Below are 18270 nucleotides of genomic sequence, written 5' to 3' on the forward strand. Positions count from 1 at the left end.
GTTGCGCTCAAAAATGAAATCTTGGCCCCCTATTTATAGACGGAGTTCGGAGCCTCCGAACCCGACTTTGGAGTCTTCGATCTAGTTCGGAGCCTCCGATCCTGAATTTGGATCCTCCGATCCGGTTCGGATCCTCCATTCCCGACTTCGGATCCTCCGAAGTCCCATCAGTGACGTCACCAATGACGTATTCTCTCGGACAGTTGGCCATGCAAGTTCGGAGCCTTTGATCCCGTTCAGATCCTCCGATCTCAGTTCGGAGCCTCCGATCCCTCCAAACCCTCGGAACCTTCCCGGCCATTTTGAGTGTCCTAGATCCATTTTTGAACTCCTTAGACTTGTTGGGAAATCCCTTAATCATGTTTTACTAAATCTAAACATGATCACATGATTAATTACTCATTAATCATTAATTCTGGATACGGGTCACTACAGTAACCTATGAAAATTCTAAATTCTAATAGACATAATGTAGTAGTCTGATTTTCAAATTAAGCAATTAATGTCTAAACATGTTTAGAATGGTTAAAATATGATTAAAGAATCCTCGATTAGAATAGTTAAAACATGATTAAAGAATCCTCGATTGAGATTAATAAGTAGAAAATCGGATTCAGGACGTTTGAAAATGGTAGGAGGGTCTCAAGTGTTCAATTAGTTCGGAAGATCCGAATTTGAACAAAGAGCAGATCGGTAGTTCCAACTTCCGAACCCTTCGAAAACAAGAATTGAGTTCGGAAGCTCTGATCCTGAGTTCGGAAGATCCAAACTTTCCACGACAGTGAAATATGAGTTTCTGATTGGGAATTTTACAAGAGTGCGTTCGGAAGGTCCGAACGTTATAGGCAGCATGAATTGTCCAATCAATAGACACATGTTTGATGGACAGTGATTGGATGCTCCGATCAGGCGATTGAAAGTTCCGAAGTGCGATCAGAACATCCAAACTTACGATCGAAAGGTTCGATCGTGGTCTATAAATAGGGGCTAGAATTCTCATAGTTGGTGCATGTTTTAGGTGTGGATTTTGAGCCAGTGTTTAATTCAAAGTGTTTAGTCATTTTTTCGAGGGCTGAGCGAAAGGAAGGTGCTATGAGACTTGTAGCGGAGCTGTGCTTGGGTCAGAATCTTCGACATCAAAGGGCTGACGACGGACGCAGGTATAATGCTAGACTCTGATTAGCTTTAGTGAGTAGCCATTAAGGATTTTAGTAAGAAATAAATTATATGGTGATTACTTGCTTATAGGATTGGACTTGAGTAAGCAATTGACTAGGTTGCTTGAGTTTCTTGAGTAGAGGTATGGACGTACTATCCGAGATATTCTGGTTGAGCATGCATGTTTTATGTTTTTTAGTTTATATGGAATGGTTTATGTGCATATATTATGTCACGATTATTATGTTGCATGCATTATCATGTTGAGCATGTACCTTAACATAGCCTGTAGTGTGGTCGTTCAGTACCGCGTTCTTGAGTGGATGGCTGGATCCGTTTCATGGATCAGGTCACTGATATCAATAGATTCTTTATGGTATGGGAGCCACCTCATAATGCGACGACACGACGTGCTACATACCATGATGCTTCCAGACTGAGAAGTGTTTATACTGTAGTAGTCCGACTCAAAATTAAGTTAATCTACTGCCTAAACATGGTTCAAGGGTTTTCATTTGGGTTTAAGGATTTGAAAATCGGATTCAAAACGACCAAAAATGGTTTCGAGAGTTTCAAGTGTTGGGACAGTTCGGAAGCTCCGAAGAGGGGTTCGAAAGCACCGAATTAGTTCGGAAGCCAGTGTTGTTGATTGGAAGTACTGAGCAGTTTGGAAGCACCAAACTGCAGATCAGAAGCTCCGATCTCGTGTCAATCAGACAGGGTATGGGTTTTGATTTGGTGATCAGACTTGAGATAGTTTGGAAGCTTCGAACTAGAGTTCAGTAGATCCAAATTATGTCGGCAGCAGTGTGTAGTCCAATCAGAGACACGCGTTTAGTAGAGGGAGTCGGAAGGACGATCGGAAGTTCCGAATTATGTTCGGAAGCTCCGAATGAGGGATCGGACGTTCCGATCAAGGTCTAAAATAGGGGCCAAGAGCCTCACTTTTTTCACACATTTCTCAAGTTTCTCTCTCGTTCTTAGCTAGTCTTGAGGGTTTTCGGGCATCGTATTCGAGGTCTAGGTGGTGACAAAGCGCTACCGGGATCGTAGTAGTGTTGTGCATTGAGTTTAGGGCAATCGTCATCAAAGGGCTGAATACGGAAGCAGGTATATCGCTAAACTCTTATTAGCTTCAGTGAGTAGCTATTAGTCTAGTTAAGACTTTTAGTAAACATTTAGTGATACGGTGATTGTCTACTTATAGGCTTGGACTAGAGAGTCAGTATCCCTAGGTTGCTTATTTTGAGGTACAGTCGTACTCTCCAAGATACTCTAGTTGATTATGCATGTTCTATATTTTCATGGTTTATATGGCATGACTTATGTGCATTTATTATGTCACGATTATTATGCTGCATGTATTATCACGTTGAGCCTATACCTTGATATTACCAGTAGAGTGGTTACTCAGCCCCGTGGTCATGTGGATGGATTCCAAGGATTTGGCCCCAGTTATTCCACATATTTCTTATCGTATGGGAGTACCTCCTGATGCGATGACCTAGTATGCTACATACCATGGCGCCATTCGTTGAGTTCTACCGTGATAGGTTTCCGATACCCATTCATTTGCATTTAGAATTCATAGCATGTGTATACTCAGTATGACTCATACTTTCATACTGAGCATTTTTATCTCACGTCCTCGATTTTGGTATATGGGGCAGGACTTAGTGAAACGACCTCTACCTCTACTATAATTAATAGTCAAATAAAATACGGATTTTTCAAAAAAATTCGGCATGACCTATCTGTTTATACTAGAACCCACCTGTCTCAACTCAGCATTCAAATAATTTAACAAAAAACAGGAGATTAATATGATAGAAACAAAAATTTCCCAAAACAATACCAATCCCAGAAGAGGACGTGAAATAGTAATTTCGATGACAAGTAGGAGATACATATTTAAGGGTGGAAACGAGCCATAAACCAGGCCCACTTTTTATTACAAATGACAAATCAAATTGGGCCATAAATCAAGCCCATTAATAAAACCCAACAACAATAACAAAAACCAAATGTAAATTTCCTAACATACACCTACAAAATTGGTCATGGCAATCGATCATCTTTTATCCAATATTTAATTCAATAATTAAATCATTGGATAACATGCAATGGCAACATAATTAAAAGATAAAATCAAATTTTATATAATATATACATAAGATCATATCTTATCATCAATTGTACCAAAATAATTAATTTTATAAAATCTAATTTAACGGATAAAATTTATAAATTTTCCAAAAATTCAAATTTATCCAAAAATCAATTTTAAAAATTTCGGACTCAAACAATTTGACCCGATGCCTCGTGGACCAATCAAAAACAATTTTCGATCGGACCAAAAACTAAAATTTCAAAAATCTAAAATTCTTTTAAAAAATCAAATTTTAATTTTCTGGGCTGCCCGGGACGTTCCCGGGCAGCTGCACCCCCACGTGGGGCCTAGGGCAGCCCCTTCACTGCCCTGGGCAGCGTTCTTGCTGCCCTTGGGCAGCAATGATTGCTGCCCCTTGGGCGGCGATCTTGCTGCCCTGGGCAGCAACGATTGCTGCCATTGGGCGGCAACGATTGCTGCCATTGTGCTGCAATCTCGCTACCCCGGGCAGCGACGATCGCTGCCCCGTTGCCCTCTTCAAATTTAATTTCAAAAATTTTCGTTTTGGTTTCTAAAACCCGAGGCTCAAAAATTTTGCACAATCGATTAATTTAATCGTTTGATATGAGAGCAACCTGTCTCTGATACCACTGTTGGAACACGCGTTATAATCATAGATCTGATACCCGGTGCAGCAGAAGTTTAAAAATTTTTATATGGAACGATTCCATATCATGGGTATCAAATCCCAACGATTAAATTATGCAAGTAAAATAATTATAACAATTAATATTTTACCTCTTCAAGCTATGGCTTGATTATGGACTCCAACAGATTAAATCTGATCTTGTTGTAAATCCCAGGAACTGATGACTTGCTCGATCAATCTCCATTATTAGGTCCACGAACAGAAAACTAAAACCCTCTGATTGATTGCACTAGAAATCAATCAGATGTTTATCGAAGAGATTAAACAGATTTGATCTGTCAATTCAGAATGTAATTTTTCATAAAAATCACAGACTGAATTCTCTCAAAAAGGAGTAGTGGAATTCGAAAATTCCCCTTGGAATAATATGTGTGATTTTCGAAAATTGCAAGATGTAATTCCCTAGTATTTTCAAAAACTACACACACACACACACACACACACACACACATATATATATATATATATATATATATATATATATATATATATATAATTTCTAGACTAGATTAAGTTATAAGTCTATTAGGACACTAACTCCTTAGGGTCCATGATCCATAACTTAAGCCCAACAAGCCAAGTCTGTTATTATAGAAATTAATATAAAATTCATCATGACTCCGATTGATAAACTGATTTCACCAATGTGCACAGAAACCATTTCTGCACCTTTTAAAGTCAAGATAATTTTTCTGAATCCGAATTCAGTGATTTCCAAAAATGCCCATCCCTATGTCATTTTAGGAAATTCCACTCCCTTTAGTTTAGAAGTCCAACTTATCTTTCATTAAATTTAACTCTTTAAATTTAACTATCTCAACGGGGATTAGTAATCCATTACTTGTGTGACCCTCAATGGTTCAGGGATACAGCTAGCCGTGGGCTCACAACTCCTTGTGACTCGGAACAACAATTTCCGACTTACCCATCGAATTATGGTAAGAGCACCTAGCAACATCGCCCTATGATTCCCTAGGTATCACTGATAGTGCCTGCAAGAACCAGTAGATTTTGGTTAGCATACAGTACGGTCCCTTCATCCAAATATCCCGATGGAATCAACAACCATTGGTACATCGAGAGTCGTTCGAGATTTGATAACTATGCAATGCATCTTGAAGATCAAATAGTGACATCGCATGTGCTACTAGAAAACCAAGTAACCTAAATCACATCGAGTACTCTGGCCAGAGATTTGTCACACTAATATCTCCTCAGATCGCATAGGATATCCACACTCGCAAGCGTGTGGTGAATCCTTGACAACAAAGCCTCGACTCCTATATGTGTCGTAACTGTACCCAATCCCGACACCTGATGACCCTCATAGAGTCGGTAAATGAGTCAAAGTACAGTACTAGCATATAGAGTCTCCATGATGTTTCAAGTAATAAGGACTAATTGTGTACAACCAAAACCGCGGACTTATCCACTCAATTAATAATAACCACTTGGAAAGTCCGAATAGGGTAGTTCGATCATTCATCATATGAATATCCATTTGCATGCTTTGAACATCTCTATGTTCCATACCAATGAAACGTGGTACTTGGCATCGCAAATGCTAGTCTCGATCTCGAGCGATCCTTATCCTTATTTGCGGACGACTCAATTGACTAGGAACTGTTTAGAATATACAGTGACTATAAGATGTGTTTCATGATAGTGATATCTCTTTATTCACTATCTCATCTTACTTACACTATAGTATATTCAAGGTCTTTATCAAAACAACAATAGTATATCACAATATAACATTATGAAGAAAGATAAAGAAAATGCCATTAATGAATGTAAATTATATTAAACAAAGATTGTTTACAATAAGAGACTCTCAAAGCCCTTAGCCACAACTTGGCTAGCGGGGCATCAACTCTTTCAGCATGATGTTCTAGCTTTTGATCCCAGTGTACCAGAGCATTCAATATTTCACATTGCACACATTATATAGACTTGTGTACTCGTACTTTTCGTTCTAGGCATTAGCGCTCACGTCCCTGATTTTATCTTGGACATCCCATTCAATGGGACATGTTTGCATATGGATCAGAAGTGAGATCAGAAATTTTTTAGTGACCAGGGCTTTGGTAGCAGGGGTAACCAGAGGTTTCTAGTTTAAAACTTCATTTCGGTATTTATTCTTTTATTGGGTTGTATTAATATTACTGTTGGGTTTTCTAGTGGTTTACAGGTTGTATTTTCTGCCGGGTTGTTAGTATTTTGTTTAAATTTTTCTACAGTTTCTCTGATTATCGTGGTTTAAAGTTTTAATTGCATGTGTAAGAATGTTTAGTAGGTGATTCCGAAGTTGGTCACTACATTTATTGGTATCAGATCATGCATTAGATTTTGGAATATAAAACCTTCTGTTGGGAATGATTTCTGTTGTGTCTTTTTAGAGATGTCTAGACATGATGATGAAAGTATTCATGGCAGTGTCGGTCGTTGAGGGGATGAGAAATAACATAGGTATCCTCGAGCTCATTGCCATCGAAAGGCGAATGATCATCATCGATTTGACTTGCACAAGTTTATTCGGTTGGGGCCTAAGCCACTGGTTGACAGTGAGAACCCGAAGGCTGCCCAAGATTGGTTTGAATGCATTGAGCATTGTTTTCGGTCTTTCCATTGCTCGGAAGAGCAGGAGATGGAGGCTACTGAGTTTTTTCTGGAGAGTAGGGATTGCAAGTGGTAGAGGTATGCGTCGGAATCTGTGCTGGCTGAGCGAGGGCGTGTCACTTAGGCAGATTTCCGCAAGAAATTTTTAGACTTTCATTTTCCTCCAGAACTTCGTCGGGCTAGGGAAATGGAATTGTTGAGCCTTAAACAAGGGGAGACGACAATTGATGAGTATCAGCAGAAGTTCATAGACTTGTTGCCGTTTTGTCCTCACATCATTGAGAGTTCAGATGCGAAGCATGTTCAGTTCATGTTAGGGTTTAATCAAGATATCTATGAGCGTGTGGTTGTTTTCGCTAATCCCACTAATTATGAGAGCTTGGTTAACCGCCGTAGGCAGGCAGAGAACATTGCATTGAGGTAGAAGTCTCTACAGGCACGTAGGACTCCGAGTATGTTTGCATCAAGGGGGCAGTCGTTCAAGAAGATCGGATCTTCTTCATCTGTAGGATCTGGCGAGGCTCGTCATTTTAGTAAGATGAAGTTGCAGTGTGACCATTGCGCGAGAGATCACCCCACCGAGAAGTGTCGAGCGGCTGCAGAGCTTGTTTTATTTGTGGTTGTGTGGAAAACTTCAAGAGAGATTGTCCTAAGCGTGGTTGACAGAGTGGACATGGATCGATGGTAGCATCTCAGACTATTAGACCATCAAAGGTTTCAGTGCAGCAGATAACCCAGAGTAGGCATTTTGGAGGCAGTCAGCAGTCTCAAGTGTCGAGCAAAGTGTATGCATCTGGAGAGAAGAACCTAAGATGAATGAGGATATGCCGGATGAATTTTGACGGTTTAGTTGTTTGGGTATCCTTGTAATCGATTGCTTTTGTTTTCTTGTTTGGGACTGTAATATAGAATCGTATTGAATTTTGTGGTTTAATTCCGATGTTGGTTCTAATTGATTAAGTGTTCGGTTGTGTGAGGATCTCGTCTCTAATCATCTAATCTCGAATAAACATGCAATCGATACTACCAGTCAAGACAGAATAAGTAAAGAAATTTTTTTTAAAGAACATACCTGGACCTCGTGCACGGGTACGTTCATTTATCTGAAGGGCACACGGACCCCGAACCACCTCCGTGTCCGGGTCCGTGCGAAATCAATACACTAAAAACTTGACTTTCTGTCTCATCACACGGACCCTCACCCGGAGGTGGCACGGGGTCCGTGCATCAATAAAAACTTGCACGGACGTGGCACGGAGTCCATGCCCTCTTGCACCAGCAAAAGAAAAGGGCATGACATAAAAGAATTCCAAGGCCAAATCAACTCAACACATATAAATCAACATGCATTTCAACTCGAAACTCATAAAAAGTCATACAAGCAGTTCTAGAGTTATTCGAATATTACACAAACATAAAACATATAATAGTCTATAGTGACACTTTCTTGCTGACATTTTTTATTTAGTATTGTTATAAATATTTTATAATGACACTTGTAAAAACTCATAATCTTAAAAGTAAAAAATACATATTAAACTATTTTTAATGACATTTTTAATCAATGCATTATCGTTTGTTGGAGGGAAGCGAATTCTTTTACCTCCACCTCCAGAATTATTTCCCCCCTTTAATATTTTTGGGTTAATATGTCTACCCTACTCTCTCTCTCTCCCTCTCTCTTTTTTTTTTTTTTACTTCCGATCCTTTTCTTCAGCAGCCGACCAAAATTCTTCACCCCACGTTTTCTCTCTTCATGTCGATTTTGATTTTTCACTTCACGATTTCTCGCCTGCCTCCTCTTCACACCGCTCGCGTCAATTCCTCTTGGTCTACCGAGGTAATTTTCTCTTCTCTTTTTAAATTTACCTGTTCAACTTTTCCCTTTCCAAAATTGAAATTAACTGTTCCAGTCCTAGGTGGTTTTTATTTTTCCGTCGAGTGTTTTTATTTTTGAAGTTAACCTTTTTCACGTCGTAAGTGAGAACTCATGTTTCTAATGCTTGATTTCATTCTCAGCTGTATCTAATGGCACCTCTAACAATTGTTTTGCGTGGTGGGTTTTGCCTTTAAATCAAAGTTTCTTGGCCCGAGATTGAATCTTTCACACGCAGAATTATCCTATAATCATGTCAAATGGATTGACTTTAAATACGAATGGTTGCCATATTTATTTATAGATTTAGTTAATCAATGCTCTATTTTAGATTTATTTTGAATTTCAATCCCGATTTGGCTATCTACCTTATGCTTTCAGTGATGGTAGTTCATTGCTCTGTTTCTGTGGTGTACATCATGTGTGGCTTAAATGTATTCTTTAACTAAAGTCTAAAGATTTACCCTATTTAGGATTCTCTTTCAAAAAGGTTAAGAGATCCTTTTGTTCTGAGATTTTAGTTTAGTTCTATGTCTTTCCCTTGTTTTGAAGTAATTTTTATTCTTTTTTAGTTTGCAGAAAACAACAAGAATAAGAAGTATGCTCCTTCTTTTACACGATCCGGTAGTTGTAGTTCATGATGTACTTGATTAAAAATGACATCTGCAATATCAGCTTCTTGGAGGCTTAATGTAAATATATGGACAACAACATAGCTTTTTTCGAATTTTATTTATTTAATTTTTATACAACCTTTGAATCTTCTATTTCTCAATAAAGATAAATGATTAGTTGTATGGGCTTGGCACACATATTTTATAGTGCAGTTTTTTTTAAAGTTTTGAAGATCCACTTAATCTTTAAGTTATATCTGGAGAAAAAATATTCAAAATTGAATTTAGTTTGTGCTATCATGGTATTGCACTTTTTGTTTATCTTTTCTGTGCCTGCACCATCAATTTTTGCCTACCCTTTTCCATGAATAACATTTTAAAAACTGTCTGGAGTCACTTTGTGGGGTTTTATTTTATATCATGGTCTCTGGGTCAATTATATTCCCATTTTTCTTTGTTATTCTTTGTTATGGTATTGTTTTGTTTCATTTTTTGTTTGGATGTCTATCTATTTTTATTCTCATATGAATACACGTATTTTATTCGAATGACCTACCTGGTTATTTTATTTTTGGATATCACACGTGATCCTCCATTTTGCTCTGTTTTACTTGGGCTAAAATTACAGATGCTTATGAAGTTTTCCAGTATATTGAAACCAATATGCTTAGTTTCTTGGATATATCTAATTTTTCCCTCGATTCATTCTGTTATTTGTCTTCTATGGAAGTAATGATCCATTTGAATCTGGGTGATAGCTCACTGGTTGACAATTCATTTGAACACTTTATAGGAGCTAATTTACGATACTTGAATCTTTGCAACACAAGATTAAGTTTTGAGGGAATTGGAGTATTAGCTGGTCTTGTTCCTAATCTTAAAACTATATTGTTGGCCGGCACACTTTGTTGATAATATAGCTGTCCGATATATTAGCATGATGCCATAAATAGGAACAAATCTTAAATATATATCTATCCATGATATATAGCTATGAGGATAGGTGATGAATGATATAATATGATTGATTATATATAGAAGAAATGTAATTCTATGTTAAGTATGAATGTATAATGGAAATATCTATTGTATACAAAATAGGTCTATACTTTACAAATTAATATTATTTTTTTGATTTCTAATAATTTTACAAAAAAATTAATATTTATTCTAACAATACATTGGTTATCTACTTATATTTTATTTACTAGATGTTGGTGACGATGGTTCATGATTAGCTTAATTAGATGTATGCAACTATGCATTTTTTTTTTGATTAGTTTAAATATTGTTTTTTGGTCACTCCAATTTTATTAGTTTCAAAATTTTTAGATATGTTTTTGTATTGTTTCATTATTTTATGTGTGGATTAAGTGATGACCGATGTTTGTGTTTGATCGAATTTGGAAATTGAAATGACTTGTTTTTTTTTTTTTAAGAAAAAATTGGAATATTCTTACTAAATTTGATGTTTGGATTCCACTCTAGTTTCATAATTTTATGTGTGAAGTGAATATTCTTTAACAGCTTTAAAAAAAATTCATCGTCAAGTAAGTTTTTGTTATGAGGGTAAACTGTCTAAATGCCTTTGTAGGAAAAGTACGACCTTCCTCCTGGAACAGAAAGTTGGACACTACGTTCAATAGCAAAAACTGCAGAAACTGGAAGGCAGAAGTAAAAAAGAAGTATTATTATCCTGAGTTATCAATGCAAGATCTTCTGAAACAAAGAGATAAAAGAGTTTTTGTAGAACAATATATGAAACTAGTTGCTCACTGGAACTCAGAAAAATCAAAGGTATATTGTATTATCTGTTTATAAATTTTTCATATAGACTTATGTCTTGCGTCAAGTTTAATTTAATATATTAGGAGAGAAGTGAAAAAAATAAGGTTGCTCGAAAGCAAAAGATAATGAATCAGACAACAGGAAGAAGATCATTCGCCCAAGTACAACAAAAATTGGTAATCTCTTAATAATGTTTTAATTCTACATGCATTAGAATGTACAAAATGGTAACCAATTGTAATTTCAGAGAAAAGAAAAGGGGTGTCCTCCATCACGAGTTGAATTATTTAATGCTTGCTTCACTCATGCTAATGGAAGCCCCTCAAGCAGTATTGTTGCAGAAAAATTGGAAAGCTGCATTATAAACTTCAACTACATTACTTTCAAAGATATTTGTTTTCATATCACTATGTATAAATTATGGCTTTTGATTTTTTGGTAAAGGCTGCAATGAAAGAACTAGAAAATCAACTTCCTGAAGATGAGGATGATCAAGTTGGTCAAAGTGACATATTTTCTCAAATCATTGGACCAGATAGACCAGGCCGAGTATGTATGCTTGGTAATGGTGTTAACCCATCTGATTTATGGGGTGAAGCTCCATGCCATAATACATGCAACCGAATAGTGATGGGGCAAAAGAAAAAGTTACAAAAAATGGATGAGCAAATTAGAAAGCAAGGACAACTCATTTCAATGTTAGAATCAAAGATTTTCAATCAACCAAACCAAAACCTTGGTTCAAAACAGCAACAATATACAACACACATCAACATCTAGCAATTCATTACTTTCTAATCCTCCTAGACGTAGTTTATCTCCGAGGGTAAGTTCATTTTCAGTTTTATTACTTTATTATCATATTGAGTTCATACTTTATTGAGCACACATCACACACTCTTTTCATGAAATTGCAGTTAATGAACCTTTCTTCCATCCCCAACAACAATATTTCTGCTCCACTTGCTTTTTTTTCTTTACACAGCCACTCATCTATATTTTTTTTTTGTTATTTGGGGTCATTTTTTTATTGCATGCAAAAAAATAATGTATCTTAAAGTTTTACCCATGAGTAAGAAGTAACCCACTTGCTTCTTCATCATTTTTCTCTCCGTGTGTCTTGTTAGGAGGTCATTTGTGTTTCTTGTTTGCTATGTTTTGTGCGAGCTTATAATTATATTGAGTTAGTCATTTATTGATTTAGATGGTATATTTTGGTTGAAAATATATATTACATGTATGACTGATGTTTTATTTTTTATTTTGGTATTATTTATTATATGATGTGACATAATGAATTGGAGTTCGCTTATTTGAAAGCTAAGATTATCTTGATTTAGTCATTTATTGGTTTTGATGGTATATTTTTGTTGATGACATAAGTTAGATGAATAAATGGTTCTTGTTGCTTACTTTGATCATTTTATAGTTCAACGTGGCATGATGAGTTGAAGTTGCTATTTTGTAAACTAAGATTAATTATGCGGGCTTTTAATTATCTACTCATCATGTGATTTTTCTTACTACCATATTTGTATTCATCGATCAAAACCTTCTATTTTGCATTTTGCTGTAGATTGGATGTTCTGTCTCGATAAAAAGTCTATTTGATTCGACGAAAATTGTGGCAAAAGGAGTGGTTCGTAGCATGGATCCGAATATTGAAGTAGGAAGACAGATGTTGGGAGCAAATTGGTGTGAAATATAAGTTTTAGTTTTCTTAGAACATGAAGAGAGTTTGATTAGGCCATATGATCTTTTACAAAAGTTTGGGGATGCACTTGGAGGAATGATAGCTTGGCCTTGTTACTTGGTATGATATTCGAATTTTCAGTCAACTATTGTTTATTGTATATACTCGTCATGTTATTGTCTTTTTAAATCAATATCAATTATATTTGCAGTTGACAGTTAATGATGAAGACTTCTATTAAGTGCATTTGGATAAATGATAGTTTTTTTTTCAGTATCTCATATGGTATGATATTCAATGGTTTGACTTAAATTTTAATCTTTATTTTTGTGCATCTTTTATTTTATTTGATTGATAGAAATATATTAATTTTAATCTTTATTTTTGTGCACCGCAAGTTTGCTGATGTTTTGCTTTATGATACTTAATTTATTGTTAGTTTTTAAATTAGATACTTTGGTTACATTTGTTAGTGTATAGACATTTTTCTTGGTGAAAAATTTGTCATTGCTATTGTACATTAATGATTATGAGATGAATGAAAATTATTCATTAGCACTTTAATTTCTATTTTGAAAATTTTGTTTTTATTTATATTAATTTGTTGTATGCGTGAATATTATATCATGAAAATCTTGAAACTGGATTACCTATTTCATATATGACATTTTTTTATGTCACAATATAACATCAAATATTGTACAAAAAAATGTCATTGTAAAACTCAAAATAAGACATTTCAAAATGTCATTATAAATAACTATTAATGATAGTTTTTAGTGTCCTTATAGGCTAGTATAGAAGATATTTATAAGTGTCACTACAAATTAGTTAACGAGACATTTTAAATTGACCTTACAAACTATCGTTAGTGACCTTTTTAATTGTCAGCGTAAATAAAATATAAGGCACTTATAGTTGCCCTTATAAATGATTTTAAATGACATATAAATTTGTCATTATTATCATAATAACAAGGCATATATAAATGTCTTTAAAACATGAGTTTTTCTGACACTTCATATTGTCATTAAATGACTAATAAGTGGCACCTATGAAGTCGTCATTAATATCTTATAATGACATTAAAAAATATCATGAAGCTTAAGACGACATTAGAATAGAGGGCATTTTTCATGAGTGTCACTAAAGCATAAATGTCATTATATCCTTAGTATAATGACATTTTTAAATGCCACTAAAAGCCTATATTCTTGTCATGAAGCTTAAGATGACATTAGAATAGATGACATTTTTCATGAGTGTCACTAAAACATAAATGTCACTATATCCTTAGTATATGAAGTCGTCATGCATGCTTCGGTTCTGAATTACAAGCCCAAATACAATCAAGTTCGAAAACAACTCGACTTCTAAAACACCAAAGTCCTCATTACTATCAACTCAACCATCTATCCATGTGATCTTTTACTCAGTCATGCCCCACCTGTTTTCAAGCACACATACAAAGACAAGACAACAGCCGGATAACTCCGATGAGAATGATATTCTCAGTAAAAGAAACATAACATTCAATAACAAATAATATATCAGTAACATGATATAAAGACAACATATTCAATGTTAATACGAATGAAATGCATGTCTTTAAAACAGGATATCAACTCTGATAATCGAAGGTTCTGCTATTCTTTTGGGATCCAGAGGATGAGATCACGTAACAACTCACCGACCCTCCCGATCGAGGTGGTGTCACATATCTCCATCATCTAGACTTTGGTGCGACTATAAGGAGTATGCTGACACTAGGTGAACTTCTACAACCCAGGCCACTCGAATATAGCCCCCAAAACGTCTAAACAAAAGGGCCGTTCGGCCCGCTGAAATCAAAGATTTAGGCTCGAGATGAATGCATATAGAAAACGCAAAGCATTAAACCATAATTCAATTAATAACAAGAGTTCAATCAACAAAATACAAGTTTCCCACTCTAGAACAAGTATTGATGCAAGTATATGATTTAGGGGAAACTCAAGAACCATCTATCTTGAGTGTTCTATCCCGCTTAACCGATGTCTGCTTATACCTTTTTGATTCAAAAGCTCCAACTCTGGATACACTACAGTAAGAGATTTATATCAAAATCTAATCAACCAATAATTCAAACGTACAAGGTAAAACTCTTTACCGCTCTTTGACTAACTCTTCGACGATTCGAATCCTGCTAACTCTGGGCTCAACAATCTTCAAACCAATCTGTACGGAGGCAATAAAGGATCAACAACGACAATCAAACCCAAACAATGGTTCAAACAATTCAAATCAAACGATAATCCAAAACTCAAACTGGCAGCATAACGGCTATATTATGATCAATCGAAATCACAGCCATCAGTATAACATCGAAACCAACTCATACCAATACCAAATCATCAATAACAATTCAAAACCAACAAATCACAAAACTCCATATTTCGAAATATGCCTCAAAAATCATAACAATTCCGAACGACGTTCTTTTTCTGATCTGACTGAGAATAAGCGATAAGAGCTAGCTCAAAAACATCGTACTCAAAAAGAATTGAATTCCAACGACATCCGAAAAATGAAATATAACTGATCGGAGAAATACTTACGATAGAAAGAATCTCTCGATGTCATGATCGCGAATCTTCCTTCGGATTAAATTTCTACCGGGCGGATCGAGCAAAACTTGGAGAAGAAAAGTTTGAAGATCTCGCTTCTATGCTTTAATGGAGGAGACGAATTTGGAGAAGGAAAAGGAAGAAAGAAATGAAGACCAAGTCAACTAGCCAACTCAAGATATTATATAAAATCTCATTTTTGCATTTAAGTCCCTGAAAATTCCAAAAATTGCAAAATAGACCTGATAAAAATCAAATCGGCTCTCGAATTCTATAATCTCTGATTATCTCTAATAAACTCAATTAAGATAAATTTAGGGCGTTACAATTCTCCCCCTCTTATAAAAGATTTCGTCCTCAAAATCAATAAGAATCAATCACATAAGGTAGAATTAAGAACTTAAGACAGAAAGAAGAACTCACGTCATCCGAATAACTCTGGAAACCGCTGTCTCATATCAGACTCTGTCTCCCAAGTCGCCTCTTTGATTCTGTGACGGCTCCACTAAAATTTCACTAAAGGAATCAACTAGGTTCTGAGCTGCTTCTCCTTTCGATCAAGGATCTGAATCGGTCGCTCAAAGTAGCTCAGAGTCTCGTCAAGCTCGGCTTCATCAGGCTGAAGGATATGGGAAGGATCTGGATGATATTTTCGCAACATAGAGACGTGAAAAACGTCTTGAATGCCAAATAAAGATGGAGGAAGTGCAAGTGTGTAGGAAAGATCACCTAACTTCTCGAGAATCTCATACGGTCCGATGAATCTCAGAGATAACTTCTCTCTCTTTCCAAATCTAACAATGCCTCTGAAAGGAGAAATCTTCAGGAATACTTGGTCTCCCTGATCAAAACTCAGAGTCTACGTCTGATATTCACATACTTCACATGTCCATCCTGAGCTGAATTCATTCTCGTCTGAATGATCTTTACTTGCTCTGCCATGTCTCGAAGCATATCCGGTCCCAAATCAAGTGACTCGAACACATCGTCCCAAAACAAAGGAGATCGACACTTCTTACCGTATAAAGCCTCAAAAGGTGCCATTCTGATACTCGCTTGATAAATGTTGTTGTAAGAAAACTCAATAAGAGGCAAAGAATCCTGCCAATTAGTGCCAAAGTCTAGCACTACTGCTCGTAGCATATACTCTAAAGTCTGGATAGTCCGCTCTGACTGTACGTCGATCTAAGGATGATATGTTGTACTCAGATGCAATCGAGTATCAAGTGCCTCTTGAAGACTGTGCCAAAAGTATGAAGTGAATCTAGGATCTCGGTCTAAAACTATCGACTTCGGCAAACCATGCAATCTTACAACGTTGCTAACATACAACTCAGTCATCTCGATCACTACCCAAATAGCATCGCATTCTCGAACAGATCGCGATAGCTTTGTGACGAAATCCATCGAAATGTGATCCCACTTCCATTTAGTAACAGATAAACTGTGCAACAGACCACCCGGCCGCTTCCTCTCTACTTTCGCCTATTGACAGTTCAAACATCGGAATACGAATCTCGTAACATCGCTCTTCATCTTCTTCCACCAGAACTGATTTCTCAAATCATTGTACATCTTTCGACCTCTAGGATGAATGCTAAATTTACTGCAATGTGCCTCTCGTAGGATTTGCTGTCTCAACTCAAAAACATCGGGCACAACAATACGATTATTCACAAACAAAGTATCATATCTAACCTGGAATTTAGACTGATGTCCAGCTCTGGATTTCTCTATCGAAATCTGAATACTCGGATCGGATTTTTGTGCCTCTCTGATCTTCATAAACAACTCTGGTTTGGCTTGAATGGCAAAAACTCTGATAGACCTCCTGATATGAATTTTTAATGTATGGAAGGCAAACACGACTATATTAAAATTGTATCCTCAATCCAATAACAAAAGAAATCAAGAAATGTAGTAGCCCGTGCCCTAATTGAGTAATTAAAGGATTAATGCTAATTAATTGAATTAGGTATCGGACGGATCGGAAGCTCCGAAGGCACGATCGGAAGCTCCGAACAGGATCGGAAGCTCCGATGAGCGATCGGAGGCACCGATGTTATTACGTCAGGCATGACGTGTGGTTGGATCGGAAGCTCCGATCAGGACCGGAAGCTCCGATCACCCCTATCCGGAGTCAACAAGTGATATTTTGACACGTGGCAGATCAGGATCTTCAGAAGCTCCGATGGCAGGATCGGACGTTCCGATCGAGGTTCGGACGTTCCGATCAAGGATCGGAAGTTCCGATCGTTGTCTATAAATAGAAGGCCGAGACTTCACTTTCATTTGCCAATTCCGAGTTCTCCTTTCCTTTCTAGTCCTTTTGGAGCTGTTCTAGTCTTCTTAGGCTTGGTCCGGAGGTCGGCGAGGCGTTCGGTAGTCGTAGCGGAGTTGTGCCCAAGTTCTGGAGGCATCGACATCAAAGGGCTAACGACGGACGAAGGTATAGCTTTTGCTTCCTATAAATATTTAGGAGTATGCAATAGCTTAGTTAAGGCTTTTAGAACACTTTAATGATAGTAGTATCATTTGGCAGTGTAGAGCAGACTATAGGCGTGGACCTAGAGTTGGTAGAGCTTGCACTGTATTGAGGTACGAAAGTACTGTTCGAGATATCCTGACTGAGTATGCATGTATTATGTGACTGCATGATTTATATGCCATGATATTATGCTGCATTCATTTGCATCTTGCTGTATCTCCTTCGAGATGTCTGTTAATAGGGTTGTACCCTATCCTGTTAGTGGATGGACTTCCATCGATTTGGGTCCGGCGTTTCCACGGTTATCTCGGTATGGGAGCCACCTCCTGAAGCGACGGCACAGCGTGCTACATACCAGGGCCCGGTCTGTCTCTGTTATCTGATCCTTGACCTCGAGTCTATAAGGAGTTCACTTTGCATGCATGTATACTCATACTCTCGCACTGAGCGTTTTATGCTCACGTCTCGTACTCTGTATTTTTTGGATACCCTATTCCATGGGGTAGGTTTGCGATTGGACGAGGAGGGTGGATCCAGGAGGGGCTAGTCAGTGGTTGGCCAGCTGGAGCTTCGTCTAGGTTTTATTACTGTTGTTTGGGTTTATACAGC

General features: G+C 36.9%; 1 protein-coding gene across 13 annotated transcripts; it reads left to right on the forward strand.

The window, feature by feature from the left end:
* Positions 1-8302: 8302 nt before the first annotated feature.
* On the forward strand, positions 8303-12890 carry LOC140874795 (uncharacterized). 13 transcript variants are annotated; one of them, XM_073278197.1, is made up of 6 exons: positions 8570-8652; positions 10681-10883; positions 10958-11050; positions 11122-11222; positions 11318-12687; positions 12779-12890. In XM_073278197.1, the coding sequence occupies exons 1-5, from the start codon at positions 8625-8627 to the stop codon at positions 11652-11654; spliced, it is 762 nt and encodes a 253-aa protein (XP_073134298.1). In that variant the 5' UTR covers positions 8570-8624; the 3' UTR covers positions 11655-12687; positions 12779-12890. The 13 variants fall into 13 exon arrangements, 5 of the variants coding, with proteins under 5 accessions (XP_073134298.1, XP_073134296.1, XP_073134295.1 ...); XM_073278195.1 differs by having other exon boundaries at positions 8583-10883; positions 11318-11700; positions 12451-12687; XR_012148228.1 differs by lacking the exons at positions 8570-8652; positions 11122-11222 and adding an exon at positions 8303-8436 and having other exon boundaries at positions 12451-12687.
* Positions 12891-18270: the final 5380 nt, after the last annotated feature.

This window comes from Henckelia pumila, chromosome 1, assembly GCF_033568475.1.
Source record: "Henckelia pumila isolate YLH828 chromosome 1, ASM3356847v2, whole genome shotgun sequence".
NCBI classification, from domain to species: Eukaryota; Viridiplantae; Streptophyta; class Magnoliopsida; order Lamiales; family Gesneriaceae; genus Henckelia; species Henckelia pumila.

What these genes read in the sequence shown, in the direction of transcription:
- LOC140874795 (XM_073278194.1), top strand. Translation starts at nt 10,650, where the DNA reads ATGAGGGTAAACTGTCTAAATGCCTTTGTAGGAAAAGTACGACCTTCC. An exon ending in GGAACTCAGAAAAATCAAAG is followed by an intron (nt 10,884 to 10,957) that starts GTATATTGTATT and finishes TTAATATATTAG; the next exon opens with GAGAGAAGTGAAAAAAATAA. An exon ending in CCCAAGTACAACAAAAATTG is followed by an intron (nt 11,051 to 11,121) that starts GTAATCTCTTAA and finishes TTGTAATTTCAG; the next exon opens with AGAAAAGAAAAGGGGTGTCC.